Raw genomic sequence first — 16,397 nt, 5'->3', positions numbered from 1 at the left:
ATAATCATTGAATGTTAAATATGTTCTATTCTATTTGTCTATGGATAAAAATCCATTTATCTACAAATAAAATACAAGCTTTTATGGTATCCTCTGATGAGTGTTATAAGGACTGTGTGTAAAAACTGTCTGGATGTGAGAAGAAGCCGTTTTGCTTCGGGCAGTTGGGAAGGGATTCCCAAAGGAGGTCCCTCTTGAATTGGGTCTCATGATCAATGATTCTGGAAGGAATTTAAAGTAGAGGAAACTAACTGAAACATATTTAGATTTTTAAAACTTTTGATTCTTTATTGATACAAATCAGCTTATGAATCTCAAAATGTCTAAATATATCTAAATCAGAATTTTGGATGAGCTGTAACTTTAATAACTGTAATCATACATGAAACCAAGACAATCATGTTAGAAATTTGTTCAAATTCCATTCAGGAATGGCTGTAACAGTTCAGGAATATCTTTTTTTTTTTCTCCTCATTAATCTTCTGTTTGACCCATGGGAATATTTTATCCATCTTCTTTCCTTGGGAAAGGAGCTGAGTGATTGACTTTTAGTATCCCATTTTACAGATTAGGAAACTGAGTTCCAAGAAGCCAAAAAGCTATCCAAGGAGAAATAATGAGTCTCAGAATGGGGTTCTTTCTACTACCTCTCTCAGGCATATCTACCAGATCTTTTCTCCATCCTCCTTCTCTTGGTCTCTTCGCCCTGCAGGGTTACATAGGTGATCGAATATCCTCTGGCCTTTGGTTGCACTTGATCAACAGAGAAAGTAGAAAGAGAGAATGTAAAATCAGAGTAATTCATTCTCTAATCTCTCTGCAGGAAGGGTTTGCTTCTCTAACAGAGGCTGTTAACTCCTCTCACACAAGAGGCAGTCTTTTAGATGATTGTTTTGAATGTTCTTTTCAAATTTGGTTGAACTTTAATGACATTTAGATGTATTTGTTCTGCAAACTCACTCAGGCAAGTTAAATCTAGCCATCTATTTTTGAATATTTTTCAGTTTTAAGCTGCTGATTTACCGCATCCCCGTTCTCTCTGAGGCTGAAGCAACTGCAGTTGTTTCTGTGCAATCTCTAGCACTTTATCATGCCTGGCCCTGGCAGGGGCCAAGTTGTCATTTCTCATAATGACCATTTATGATCTTGTCAGTGAGACGATCAGCTGGGGTGTTTGGGAAGCCTCCTGTTTCCTTGACTTTTAAATTGTTTGGTTTAACATTTAGCATCTGGGTTTTGGAAATATATTGTCTGGCTTATAAAACTGAGTATTTCTTTATTCCTTGATTAGTCCCAGTGTTTCTACCAACAAAGCACCAGTGAAATTTCAAGATAGGAAAGGCGTATTTTTAGTGACTAAATTTGTGACATATAACTTCAGGTCAATGTGGATTACCGATGTAATTGTCCAGCCATGAGGACACACGTGAGATTAAGTGACTGTGTCAAGAAATGCATTTTCTGAATGAACATGATTATTTTGAAACATGAACCTATTTACAGGTTCAGAGTGGAAGTGCCTCAAAACTGTGCCATGATGGTGTGTTACCATATAACACGGTAGAGTGCAGTTTATGGTGACAAAGCTTCTGCATCGTACATAAAGGTGCTGATTACGCGTGCAAGGGGCAGCATTTATGAAATTATGATAAAAATGTTTAACATGGAGATGAGAAAGTGTAATTTAGTGGATTTCACTTCTGTTTTCCACATGGAACTCTAACTAGTGAAATAAGATGTCTAAAGTCAGCTCAATTCTCAGTGGAACCTGTTGTACCCTATGAAAGTGATGTGCATAATTACAGACTGAGTTTAATGTTGCTCTTTCCCCCTTTCTCTATGAGAGCAGAAGTAGAAAAGTAAACTACTGGGCTCAATCAGTATTGAAATTTATGAAAGTTGCTATATTCAGAATGACTTTTGGTAACAACACAGAAGAACTTTCATTGTCATGAGAATAACTGCTCCTTATCCATAAAAAAACAACTGTTTTTATTTGTCTACCTAATAAAGTTCATTTTCCATTTTTAGTGATTCAACAATGTTTACTGTCTATTTCATTCATGCAAAATATGATAATGAATTGAAAAGGGGGATCAGAGAAATTACTCCAGCCCCCAACTTGAAGGAGCATAGATTTAATAATAAGACAGCACATATACAGCTGCTAATAACAATTTCTCCGGTTCCTTTAATGAAGACAGATTTTATATATAAAATTTAATTTAGATCTTGGTTGCTTTGGGTTTGAAATAGCCTCAAAGCACTGAGTAAATCTGGGACCCTGGGCTGACCACATAAGCATGTTAAGCTTCAGTCCTCGTCGATAAAACGTGGATTGAAATAGTGTCTACCACGTAGGTTATTGATACATAAAATACATACACATCCTGTTCATTGTAAGCATTCATGACCTGTTTCCTTTTCACTAAAGTAAAGTAAATTGACTTTACTTACAACTGAAGAAACTTTGGAGTGTTCATGTGCCTGTCACTTTAAGTTTCGGAATCTTCCTCCTGCTAGGGAAAGAAGAGGAAGCTGGACAAATCATCTGCATGGAAGTGGGTAGAGGAATGAAATGAAGAGGGTAGAGGAGTGAAGTGAGTAGAGAAGATAGGTGGAGAAAGGCCCCGATCAATGCCAAAGTATTTCCTTTGTGTTGTGATTTTCAAACAAGATTTGTAAAACCCTTTAGGGCAGCCAGACGAAAGGGCAGGCTTGGTCAGGTGTACTGCAAAAGCCTCATAACTCAGAAGCACGCTTAAGCTATGGCTGGTGCTTGGCCCCTTCCAGGACCTGGACTGGAGAGCTGACCCAGGGTAGCCATGAGCTCCCCATAATCTTTGCATGAATTTGGGGATGAACTTGGAAATATAAGGGACAATGAAACGACATCCCTTGAGAGTAAGCAGCAAATGTACACTTAGTGCGTTATTACCCATTTCAATTCTGGGGTAGCACTGGATGCAATGTAGGGGGAAAAAATCAGTGACAGTAGAAATGGTAGTTTATTATGTCCCCTCCTACACTTCTACTTGATGCTCCTCGACTTCTTTTTACTATTTTTCTCCTCTTGTTCTCACAACAATGTTACAATCAGAAAGTAGCCATCAGTAGGAGAGACAGACTGTAGTGGGTTTACCTGATTTTGCCTGGCGCCAGACGTGTCATCAACCTACCTGTAAGTGAGAACAAAAGCATATACTCTGGTACTGATCTGTAAAGGAAAAAGTAAAATAAATATATATTTAATCCAAAGTGATAAGTATTTCTATTTGGTAAGATTATTTATTTTGTTTTTACACTTTTCTCTATTTTACAATTCTTGCTTTTTAGTGTGGTTTCCCAGACAGCAGCATCAGCAACACCTGGAAGTTTGTTAGAAATAAAAAATCTCAGATTCCATTCCTGACCTAGTGAGTCTGAGTGTGAATTTTAACAAAATCCCAAAGTGAACTGCATGCACATTAAACCTTGAGAAATGTAGCTCTACAGAATGGAAATTACTTGTTTACTCAGAATAAAAATGAAGTAATTGTTTTTTATAAAAGGCTAATTACCAGTTAATTTGGAATGAATGAGGGAAGATTTGGGAAATCAGGAAGATGACACTGTTAATTACCTTATAATAATTTAGAGTTTGATATAGGATGGAAGAAAGAGAGAGGACTTATTTTTTTAGATTACCACATTCTCAAGATGATCTGTTTTCTCCAAACCATATCAATTTTAGTGGTCAGTAAATAATTTAATACTAGAATTATTAATTCCTAGGAAGGCTAAATGTGTAGCACTAGGAAGGGTGACTTAAATCAGCACTCACATGTCAGTTGTGTTAAATTTTCCAAATACTTGTTTCTTCATGACCATTCCCATGCAGCCATCATTCTGATTACAGGGAAAAGTACCTAACTGGGTCGCTGCTTGGCATACTTACTAAGACCAAAGGTTCAAATTGATATATTTATTTCTACAACAATATTCCTATTGAGGTTTCTTAATTTGATTTTTATATAAGAATAATTATTTTATAATAGATCCGGAGGCAAAAATTATACAAATTAATAGCAAACTTTTCTGTGACAGCTAAATTAAACAAAATAATATATATGGCAGTATAAACTGTTGAAAGCATTTTTACATATATCTTATAACAATCCTATGAAGTTGTTGAAACAGGTTTAATCAGGCCCATCTTAGAGAAAAGGAAACTAAAATTTACAAAAAAGTGAAACATCTTCCCCAAATGCACTCTGCTCGAGAATGACCACGCTGCCATTGCAACATAGGCCTTCTGAACCCTTTCCATTATACCCAAAGGATTTCTAAAATGGAGATGACTGAGTAAATTCTGTGATTTGCGAATATGTTTTCATAGTTTGTGGCTTATCTTTCATTGTCTTACCACTGTCATTTGAAGAGTAGTTTTATATTTTGATTAAGTTCAACTTACCGGTCCTTTTAACAGATCATGCTTTTGACGTCATACGTAGGAAATCTTTGCCTAACTCAAGGTCATAAAGATACTCTCCCATGTTTTCCTTTAGAAGTTTTATATTTTATATTTAGGTTTATGATCTATTTTCAGTGAATTTTTGTACATTGATGACAGTTCTTTTATTTTTGCATATGTATATTCACTTGTTCAACTATCATTTGTTGAAAAAAATTATCCTATTTCTCTGAAAAGCTTTTGCCCTTTTGTTGAAAATTAATCTTCCATGTACATATAGATATGTTTGTGAACTTTCCTGCTTTGTTGATGTATATATATTTCTCTATCCTTTGCAATACGATACTCTCTTGTTAACAGTAAATTTATGATGTCTTGAAACAGGATAAAGTGACGCCTCCAGCTTATTTTTTGTCATTATTTTTGCTATTCGAGGATTTTTTGCATTTCTACATGAATTTTGAGATCAGCTTGTCAATTTTTAAATAATATCTTCAGGATTTTTATTGGGATTACATATAATTTATCATTTGACAATATTAAATCTTATGAATCATGAGTAAGACATATCTCTTTATTTAGGTTTGTGTTAATTTCTCTTAGTAATATTTTACAGTTTTTGGATTCCGATATATATTTTTTCATATTTATTACTAAATATTTCATATCTGTTGATGGTACTACAAAAGTCTTTTTTTAATTGTTTAATTTTGTATTGCTAGTATATAGAAATACTGTTCATTTTTATAGCAATCTTGTATCCTACAACCTTTCTAAATTTATGAGTTCAAGAAGGTTTTTTTGTAGATTCTATTGAAATTTTTTGTCACATGCAAATAAATGCTATTTAACTTCCCTTCCCTCCCCACCTCCCCAAACTGAATGCTTTTTATTTTTGTATTCTTGCCTTATAATACTGGCTAGAAGTTTAGGACAATTTTGGGTAGAAGTAGTGAAAATGATAATTCTCATTTGTAGTTTTATTTCTATTCAAATATCTATTCTGAGTTTTTATCAGAAATGAGTATTAGATTCAACCAATAAATTCTCTGCATTCATTGAAATCTTCACATGATCTTTTTTTTTGTTTGTTAGTATAGTAAATTACACTAATAGGCTTTTAAAATATTGAATAAATCTGTATTCCTGGGGCAAATCCCACTTCATCATTATGTGTTATCTATTTTATTGATTTCAAAGAATCATTTTTTATTGATTTTCCTCTGATATTTCCCTATCTTGTATTTCCTTGATTTCTCTTCCAATTTTTATTTTGTTTTCCTTTCTTTATTTTGGATTTAACTTAACTTCTCTTCTGCTTTCCTAAGGTGGGAGCTGAGGTCATTGAATTGAGACTTTTCTTCTTTTTCGTCTTTTTTTCCATAGTAGCTTACTGGTAGAATTTTTCATATTATCATTAAAATTCCTGAGCTTTATTCGGAAAACAGTTAAGCTACTAGGAAATAGTTTGATTCTTTCAGGACTTGCTCTTAAGGTTTGATAGACTGGATAGTGCAGAGTTAAGTTGATTATTCCCCACTGCCAAGGAAAGACATTTCCAAGTACTTTACTCAGAGTCCCGTGAATTAGGAAGTTTTGAGTGTTGTTGGCATTAACAAGTGTCATTCTTGGACCTGTGTGAATTTTGGGAACTCTTCGCCCTAATCCCTTTGCAAGGCTCTTTCACCAGCTCGGCGTAGCTGTCTCACGTGTATGCACATGTGCTTAGTATTCGGGTTAATATTCCAGGGAATCCTGTTCAGATATCCAGAGTTCTTTCTCTGTTACATTCTCTTCTCCTTGTGAGATCTAACCACATTGTCCACTCCACCCCCGTAGTAACTCTCAGCTCTACCCACTCAGAGAGTTCCCTGGGCTCTGCTTGGTTCCTCCTGGAATATCTCTTAGGCTGTAAACTGTGGAGGTTTTGGGACTCACTCAGATTATTTCCTGTTACTTAGGAATCACTGTGCTTCCTTACCTGATATTCAGTGTGGTAAAAAGCCTCGTTTTATGTATTTTGTTTAGTTTTTAGTGTTTTATTGGGAAGGAAATTCTAGTCTCTTTTACTTCATCTTGGTGTGAGTGAAAGTTTTGGTCTTTGCTTTTAAACTTTTATTGCCAATATATCTATAGCTGGTTATATCATTCATGCTGTAAGTTTCCTAAAGGAATAACCTAGATCAAATTGTTCTTTGTATTCTGTATATAGTTCTGATAGCTTAATGAGTGTTGACTATAATGATTTTTTTAATAAACATAAACAAATTTTAGTAATAATAGTTAATCTCATATTTTTGTCTTGATTTTGGTTTATAATACTAAAAATATACAGTTGTTTATACAAACTGAATGATTATTAAATAGAAATATACTTCAGAATATTAAGTAAACACATTACAAAAGCAAAGAATGATTAAGAAATTTAAAATAAGCCATAAAGTATATTATGGGAATACATTTAGTGAAATATATTTCTATTTGAGAATTTCAATTGATTAAAGTAAGCTAATCTTAATTCCCCCTTTTTTAAAGCAAAAATTGATGTGGATACTTTTGTTTTAAACAATACGATATTTTACTTGTTTCCAGGTGATTGTCAAATCTGGGCCAGGGACTTTCCTCAGTCTGGCTGTTTATGACAATTATATCTTCTGGTCTGACTGGGGAAGAAGAGCTATCCTGCGTTCCAACAAGTACACAGGAGGAGATACAAAAATTCTTCGTTCTGATATTCCACATCAGCCAATGGGAATCATAGCTGTTGCCAATGACACAAATAGCTGTAAGTTACAAGAGAAAGCCATTTTTTTCCCTTAATTATATAATCTCTCAAAAATGTATCCATGTTTTCTAGTTATACTTTGTTGGATTGTGTTTTCTTACTGTTCCTGAGATGAGTGTTCAGGCTTTGACTGTCCAATATATTGAAATTATCTGAAAGGTTTGTGGAAACTTTTGCAGTTCTTAATTTATCACCAGAAGAACAATTCATTTTTAAATATTTGATTCTGGAATACTATTTCACACTTGCTCACTCCTCATATTGTTGAACATTTAAATCAAGTTGTTTCCAAGAAAATAATTTGTTGATAAACAAGCCTTGCATCTAGCCTTAAAATTAATCACTGGAATATATACGAACTTGCAGTTTCCAATATGAGTATGATTTCTCGAGGTACTAGTTCATTGAATGCCATGGCATCCTTGACAAGTGTGTTAGAAAACGTAGAGATTTGTCACATATTTATAAAATGTTCTTATCTTTTGGAATGTCTGGGTGTTCAGAAGTCCTGAATCTTCCTTGTTCATGAGCTATCTTTGAGACACTGAGGCTGTCTAGCAGTTTACTGTTAATCTATGTCCAACATCAAATAGAAACTCAATAAGAATTGTTACCAATAAACCCTCTTCATCACAGGTGAACTTTCTCCATGTGCATTATTGAATGGAGGTTGCCATGACCTGTGCCTTTTAACTCCTAATGGAAGAGTAAATTGTTCCTGCAGGGGAGATCGAATACTGCTAGATGACAACAGATGTGTGAGTAAGTAAAAAGAATCGAAATGTGATAAGACATAACTGCTCAGAATGGCCCACGTGGACACTGAAATTGTTTTAGTGTATTTATGAACTGTGCTCTCCTCCACTGTTAGAAGCCCAGTTGGCTTATCTTTCTTTTCTAAAAAGAACTCAGTTTACCTCTCTGCTTATAGCACCACGTGATAGGGAATGATAACCAGAGTGACAAACGTTGTGTTCCCTTAACTGTGGACTGTTGGAATCACCTGGAAACCTGCAGTCATGACTTTGAGAACTCAGTCAACAGCAGAATTAACTGAAACTGAAATAAACCAGGCAGTAGCTCAGTAGCTCGGTAGGAAACCCCCTCACAGTCCGTCACAGTATGTAAATGAGCAAGAATGGCTCGTGCGGCGTGTTTGTAATCATTTCCAAGCTGTTAATTAAGAATGTAACATTGCAGCCTTGCATATTGTTTATACCTCCCGAAGGCATTACAATCTTTAATTAGTACCATTACAGTATACTCTTATTAACAGCTAAGTTTCTAACACTGTCTCCACTATAAATACAGGTTCAAGTGTTCCAATATTGCCATGAAAAATTAGCCAGCAACACAAAAGGGTTAATTTCTCTTTAACATTAAGACTATTTGTGAGTAAGAAAGACAAGAGAGAAGCATCTTGCTTGGAAACTGATGAACTCACTCTTAGGATCTGTGAATTTTTGACATTTTTTTTCTCCTCATCTGTATCCTCATCTTGTATCTTTCACCTTAGAAAACCAGTAGAGCTGGATATGTCTACATCATAAAAATAAGTATCATAAGCTATACGTATTTTTCATCTTTGTTTTTAGTCTTCTTTTGGTCGTTATCTACCAGGAAGATCTTGTCTTTTGCTTGTTCTTTGTTTTAATACAAGCACTTTGACATCATTTTCTTTATCTTGAAAACTACTGTACCAATTGCAAGACCTTATACATATTTTCTCACTTTGCCAATTGGTACCACGACCCAAAAGGGCATCTCTTAGCTGAGGAAGTAAAACACTTTTATTTAAGAATGTGCCAAAGCAAACAAGGGAATGATGGTTAGTGAACTTTAAATGAAGATAGCCAATTTCAATAATTCGGGCCACAAATTCCCGTTTTTCTTGATCACCTAACACTTCCCTGAATTGCACAGGCAATTGCTTAAAGTCTTTCAATTTGCCTTTGTGGTTTCAGCTGCAATGGTCTGGATCTGATGCCATCTGTAAGCCTGCAATGTTAGCCATGCGTTAGAATCACTCATGTTTCTTTCTCAGGTCGCTACAGGCCAGCAATAAACCAATGCCTTTAGTCAAAACAGCAAGGCTTGTTGGTATACAGTGGATGGCGGTCCTTGCTGCAAAATAGATTAGATACATCTGTCCCTACTAAGCCCCTGCTTCTCTCTATTGATGAGAGGGAATGAATCAGATAGCAAACTATTGTTTTAAACAAGCACAGTTGTATTCACATGGAGCTCTAGAGAGGTATTGGATTCCTCAGAAGTTACAGATCTTTATAGAAGCATTTTGTATCTTGTGGATTCATATTGAAATCCTGTGGTCCAGCAGAGAGATTGAAAAGTAACTCCTGGCTTCTTCTTGTCAAATTCATCTTTGGGAAATGAGGATGTTTCTGGCAAGTCTGTGTCTACATCTGAATTAGTTCACTCAGAGCAGTTTTGGAATGTTAATGGCAGCATTACAGGGGTAAAAGGTCATTTACTAACACTGACCAGAGGGCAAGGGGGGGAAAACCATTTGTTCTCATAACTCTTGACAAAAAGATTAGATAATTCCATTTGGCACAACATTGCTAACCTTATTAACACCCATAACAGAAATAAGAATAGCAAATATAATTAGATAAAACAATTACCTTGTAAAGAAAATAGAGGACAGCTGAACTACATTTTTGTTTCTAGAAAGAAGCAGAAAATACTCAGTACTGTTTCATCAAATCAACATGCCTAAGCAAGAATTGTCCTCATATGATTTTGTTTTTGCATAATAAACCATAGCTATCATGAATAATTTTTGTTTTTTACCCTCAAAGGCACAATGATTACAAAGCAAAATATGGCATTTTCCATCATAACAATTAGTTTTCACTGGAAATGGGAAGTTAAACAGGATATGTTCAAAATAGACAAAATAAATTGAGAATGCTAATAGACTCTCAGTAAGTGGATGAGTTTCGTTCAGTTCTAAAATGGTATTCTACCTTAGTGACTGGCCGTTGAAGTTTAGACTGCACCAAGAAAAATAAAATTATCTTTGGAGAGGGTTGCTGTCATTAAAAGAGTTCAATTAGAAGTCATAGATGTAGATAAATAGATAGATAGATAGATAGATAGATAGATAGATAGATAGATATTCTATTAAAATGAGATAAACTCTAAGAATAATGAATAAATAAAACATTGGAAATTTCAAATAGTATTAATGGCTGTTTAATTGAATATTCCTGAAATAAATCTTTAAAAAATTATAGTAAATTATAAAATTAAGCTATGTTTTCTACATTAGTAGGGATAAATAAATTCTGATTACTCCAACATAATTAATACGACTGAATTTCACTGTAAAATTATTCAACAAGCAATGGAGTGAGTACAAGCAAGCAAACAGCACATAATACAACCAAAACATTGCATTCCAAACGTTTTCTAATAAATCTGTTATTTAAGAATAAAAATAAGTCTGTTTTCTCCAAGACAGATCTTTCTAAAACAGGGTTCACATCCCCACATTCCAAGGATGAAACCTAGCTGTAGAAAAGCTTTTTTGTACTTGGTGACTGTGGGCCTGTTCTCACAAATTGGGCAAACCACATAAAAACTCAGAATTTTAATGTCTTATGAAAATCTGGAGATTTAGCAGTGGGACCGTGCGGCAGTGGTCACTTGGAGCCCAGAAGTATCTGTTGTATGTGCTTTCCAGTTTATCATTGTCCTCCACCAGCTCATCCTACAGATTCCTATGCTTTTCAGGGAGTAGGTGGTGGCCACGCATGGCAGGAGGAGAGGGTCTGTTCCCTGGTTCTCCCCATGGGTAGAGCAAGAGGCTGATGAGAATAATGTTATTAATTCCAGCACTTCTGAATGATAGAAGCTGCTATAGTGATTTTTTCTGCAGGTAGTTAGGGAGGAACACTAGTTGGAGGTAGGATTTAAGTAAGATGAGTCAAGTTGAGTATTCAAAAATGAGAACTCTACAAACTAGAAAATTTCAATACAATGAAGAATGTATAAGAGATTTCAATAAGAAAACACAAAAAGACTCTCAGTATGTACCAGTATGTACAGAGCTTATTTAACTGGCTCTTTTTAGAAATGTATTTGTAAGATAGACGGCTAAGCAAGACACATAGTCACTCAAATTTAAACCCCTCCTTCTCTCCACACATGTGCAGTCACCAAATAATTAGCAAAATATACAAGCAGGCATAAAAGAAAAATGAAGTCAGGCAACTCCCCAAAAATTTACAAAAGGAGAGTAAAAACAGCACAACATTTCCCCTTTTATTTTTATAAAAAATGCCATAAACCATTGCCCGTTATTAGTTTTATAGTTAGAGTAATTTTAGCTTATTTTTATAATTAAGATTAAGGAAAATAATTTTTATGGCATCTAAAATATTTGTTATTGCATAAAACATAGACTTTTTTTCCTTTTAGCTAAAAATTCCTCCTGCAACATTTATTCAGAGTTTGAGTGTGGAAATGGAGAGTGTATTGACTATCAACTCACTTGTGATGGCATTCCTCATTGTAAGGATAAATCAGATGAAAAACTGCTCTACTGTGGTAAGTGTCCTATATGTGATTTGTTCACTTCAGAGAGAAGTTTGTAGTTCTTTTTGTAGTTTTTGGTGTGATTGTCTCCACTTGGTTTATATGTGTGGTTTCCTTAATGCCTCTTATGAACGTGTAGATCTAAGGCAATTGATTCAGTTTTGCCTTGTTCAAATGGGGCACCACATTTCCTATCCAATACGCATAATATTCATTGAAGAATTTCCTCATGGTTTTCCATCCATGAAGTACAAGTTAAATGTAGCAGGAGCCTTTCTTTTGAGCTGCCTAGTTATTCATCATGAACAATAGGTTTTAGGCTTATATTCCCCAAAATGCAAGTCAGAAATACTAGTTATTGGTAGATATTGCAAGTTTACTTTCCAGCAAAGTTTCACCATCAGTCAATAACATATTGTTGTGTTGATATCAAAGTCTTACTCACTTTATTTTTTGCTGCTAGGACTGCCCCAGGTCTAGCGTCCTTAGGTACAAAGGCTGATTGCTTTAGCCATGGTCCTCGTCAAGTATGGAATGCCACCAGCTGTGCCTCTGTAGGTGACACCAGTGGTAGCTAACTTTCCCCGCTCCCTTGGGAGTAGAGATTGGCTTTTGTTTCCTAGAAAGCAACTGATACTTGCCTTTGTTGCAACATTTTTTCTGGAAGTTTTTGTCTGTGCAATCATTAATATTTATTGTAGAGTTGATTCAGATGATTTCTAAATTGGTCTGGTTTATTTTTGTGCTGTAATGTAATAGTACTGGGATTATATGCTCTGCAAAATTTAGGGATCTGTATTTGAAATGACTGTATTTGGTTTCTCTTTTTCTCCTTTGTTTTGTTATCTGGGTAATAATTATACCTAAATAATCAAAGAAAAGTTAAAATAAGAAGAAGATGAAGTTTGAGAAATTCGCAGGCATTTCTCTCACTCACATTGCAGGATAACATGACCTCAGTTAAAGTGATAAGTCAAATGTGATGTGTCCATAATTGATATGTAACTAAAATCTTAGGAAATTTACCCCAAATGACATATTTGCTTGAATGAATGACTATATCCTGTACACTATAAAAATATTAAAGCATACAAAATGTGATGATAGTCAGCTTACAAATTCACATTATTATGAATTGGCTTGAGAATATATTTCATATTATTTGTATCTTCTTAGAAGACAGATAATATGCGTGTGAAAAGGGGTTCACAAACTTTTTCTATAAAGGATTAGCTAGTATTTTAGATTTTGTGGACCATATGTGCTCTCTATCACATATCCTCTCTATTTTTTTTTTACATTCTTTTAAAAATATAAAAATCATTCTTAGTTCCAGAGCCATATAAAAACAGGCTCATAGGCTGCATTTGGTCTGTGGGCTGTAGTTTGACAATCTCAGGTATAGATTCCAGGTTTTAGAATCACACCTAAACTTAAACTTTTGTTCCCAAAGCTACTACTATGTGACTAGTGTGAGCAAGGGTACTTAGTTCTCTATATTTTAGCTTCTCACTACAAAACAAACCTAGCTGGAATGGTGGTTGAGAGCGTTAAGTAAACAAGTGTGTGTTTATTACAATGCTCAATATACAGCCTGGCACAAAATTGGATTTCAGTAAATGACAGCTATTATTATTGTGAGTGGTACCTTCTGCCCTAAATCGGGAAATGTCAGGAGACTCTCATTAGGGAAAGTAGAATTCAGAAGATAATTGTTCTTCTGCTTAGAAAATTATGCTAGACATTTTTAGATAATTTTAAAGAGAAATTTACAGATAAATAGGAGACTCTTGGATTCATTGATCCAGGAATACATGTTTTGACACTTTTTTTTCTTGTTATAAAATCCTTGTAGGATGCAGAGGAGATTGGAAATCGAGGTTGAGGAGTCTTTACTACTTTTGAGGTGGAGATTCATTTCTTCAGAATTAAATATGTGATACATGTTTATTTCTGTGCTACCCTTCCGAAATGCGAAAAACAATAATGTGGGTGTAATTTGACGAGATCTCCAAGTATGAATCACTGAAATTAAAGCAGTCAAAAAGGCTTTTTACTGAATGAGCTACTTGACAACACATAGATGTTCTAATCCAGAGCTTTGATGCCACACAGCACTTGTTCTGTAGATCCACAATCCAGTTATTGCGAATGAGATCTCATCTGTCATCTTCTTTTTGTAAAAATATTTCTATAAGACCTCCAAGTAGGTGTTTTCACTTTTCTATGTAAGAAAACAGAAGCTGTCGAAGAGGTTTCAAGTCCTGCTACAACCGTCGCTGTGTTCCTCACAGCAAGTTATGTGATGGTGAGAACGACTGCGGAGACAGCTCTGATGAATTAGACTGCAAAGGTAAACACGTGTGTGTCAGCCAAGGGATAGAATTATGCTGAGTGCTTCCCAAATGGTCCCAAAGTGTGTTCCTGAGAGCACTAGGGTTTCACCCTTTTGATACACAACACCTACTAACATCTGTGGACCATGCTTTGGTAAATACTGTCAGAGAAGAGTTACTAGAGTCAACTGAAAATTATGAGTATATTCTCTATTTCTGGTTTCTATTTCTTTGCTAACTTTAAAATTCAGGTCATTTCTTACCTTTTCAGTTCAACCTCCCTGTTTGTGGGGCATTTCTAGTAGAATGTGTCATATTGAATTTTACTGCTCCAAAATGTTCCCCTTCATTCTGTAATTCTCTCTCCTACATATGATCTCCTCATTTTCCTACTTATTAGACAGGAAACCTTAGTACTGTCCTTAATTCCTCCTTCCACCGTGTTTTATCACCCACGTGTTCAATCATCAACAAATCTTCCAATACTTTGAAATATACTCCCTTTCAGTCTACTTTGAGCCTGAATTAAGAGTAGCCCTTTAATTGGTCTCCCTGTTTCTCTTTCCAATAAACCTGAATTTTCAGTCATGCTAACACTCTGTAACATTTTACCACAGCGACTACTGGGTCAGCTCAGCACCAGACTACCTGGGACAGAACGCCAGCCCCAGTACTAACTGTGTGACTTTGGATAAGGTACTTAATGTTCTGTGCCTCAGTTTCTTAAACTATAAGAAAAGAGGCAAGAGTTAAATAAGTATATCAATATTAGAAGAGAACCTGGCATATAGTAAATGCTATGTAAGCATTTACTTTTTAAAAACACTTCCCTGATAAAAAGTCACTAATGGAGACCTGAGGTTTGCAGAATAAGTGGTAAGTTTTCAGTCTAATATTTAAGGCTCCTAAAATCTGGACCCAAAAGATCTTTCCAAACCAATTTCCATTTAAAAATCTTACATGCATTGAACACACCTTACTGAGTAAAATTCATTAAAGACAAAGACATAAGATTTCTGTCATGTGCTTGCCCTCAGGGAGTTTAAATTCTAAGTGAAAGACAGTCATTTAAACAGATGGTGATGGATATAAGGTACTACAATTGCACTATTAAGAGCTTATTTTTTTTTTTTCGGCTTAGAAGTATCCTGAAAAGTTTCGTGGACTGGATTCAATTTAAGCTAGGTCTTAAAGTATGAATAAGGTGAAATGATCGAAACAGTTGAGAATTCCAAGTAGAAGGACCAAAAATTGAAAACTGCAAGTAATTTGCGATGATTGGAGCCAGATTGCATACTGGGAAGTGGTGAAAAGAAATGAGGCAGGTTAGAGGAAGGAACTAGGACATGAAGGGGTTCTTTTGGTGCCATGTTAAGGAGCATGAATTTTATCTTATAGTCACCAGAAAGTGAAAAAAAAACATGATTTTTAGAATGAAAACTGTAATACTGAGATCAGAAGGACAAAACAGGAGACTATTACAGCAGCTAAAGCTAAGAATAAAGAGAAGAGCGACAGATACTGCAGCATTTTAAAAGGTAGCATAGCAGGTCTTCTGGGTAATAAACACAGAGGAAGCATGGGAATAGAGATGTGTGTGTGTGTTTTCCTGCTTTTAAAATATTATTTGTTTTCATTATTTTTTTTTTAAATTGTTGCAGGGGGAAGGTAATTAAGTGTATTTATTTATTTATTTGATTTTTTCAAATGGAGATACTGGGGATTGAACCCAGGACCATGTGCATGCTAAGTATGCACTCTACCATTTGAGCTATACCCTTCCCCCTAAAATATTATTAGTTTTCATTAATTTTTAAATTTATTTTTGTGTGCCTTTTGTTCATGTGAGATGGGGATAAGATAATGAGAATAGTCCACATTCTGAGGTTGGAACACCTGTAGACATTCAGAGGGAACTGTTGGAGAGATACATAGACAAATATAGATCTGGAGCTCAGGCAGTAGATTTAGACCAGAAGAACTAGTTTTGGACTTCTTCATAAGACAAAGCTCAAAGGATGGACAGAGTAGTAGCCATTTTAGCGGAATGCATCAGAATGACATGTAATTAAAAAATAAAGACGTGAATATAAAAGGAAAAGTAGACCATGGGATTAATAAAAAGATCTTCATAATAAATTATTTTTCAAGAAAAGGTAAGTTAGCATTGTAAAGTGTTACAGAGAAGGCGGGAGGGCAGGCATAGACTGGAGTGTCCATTGTGACTGGCAAACAGAAGATAATCTCTTGGTTACCTTCA

General features: G+C 35.0%; 1 protein-coding gene across 1 annotated transcript in view; it reads left to right on the top strand.

Moving 5' to 3' along the window:
- LOC102544705 (low-density lipoprotein receptor-related protein 1B) overlaps window positions 1-16,397 on the top strand; it is a 316,032-nt gene that overhangs the window by 55,526 nt on the left and 244,109 nt on the right. The window contains exons 5-8 of the mRNA XM_072962065.1: window positions 7,046-7,238; window positions 7,875-8,000; window positions 11,685-11,813; window positions 14,035-14,154. Of these exons, the coding sequence (XP_072818166.1) occupies window positions 7,046-7,238; window positions 7,875-8,000; window positions 11,685-11,813; window positions 14,035-14,154 (568 nt within the window). The remainder of the gene's footprint in view (window positions 1-7,045; window positions 7,239-7,874; window positions 8,001-11,684; window positions 11,814-14,034; window positions 14,155-16,397) is intronic.

The sequence above is a fragment of the Vicugna pacos genome, chromosome 5, assembly GCF_048564905.1.
Source record: "Vicugna pacos chromosome 5, VicPac4, whole genome shotgun sequence".
Classification (NCBI taxonomy): domain Eukaryota; kingdom Metazoa; phylum Chordata; class Mammalia; order Artiodactyla; family Camelidae; genus Vicugna; species Vicugna pacos.
The sequence above is the reverse complement of the archived record's forward strand: the minus strand, read 5'-3'. Positions and strand labels throughout refer to the sequence as shown.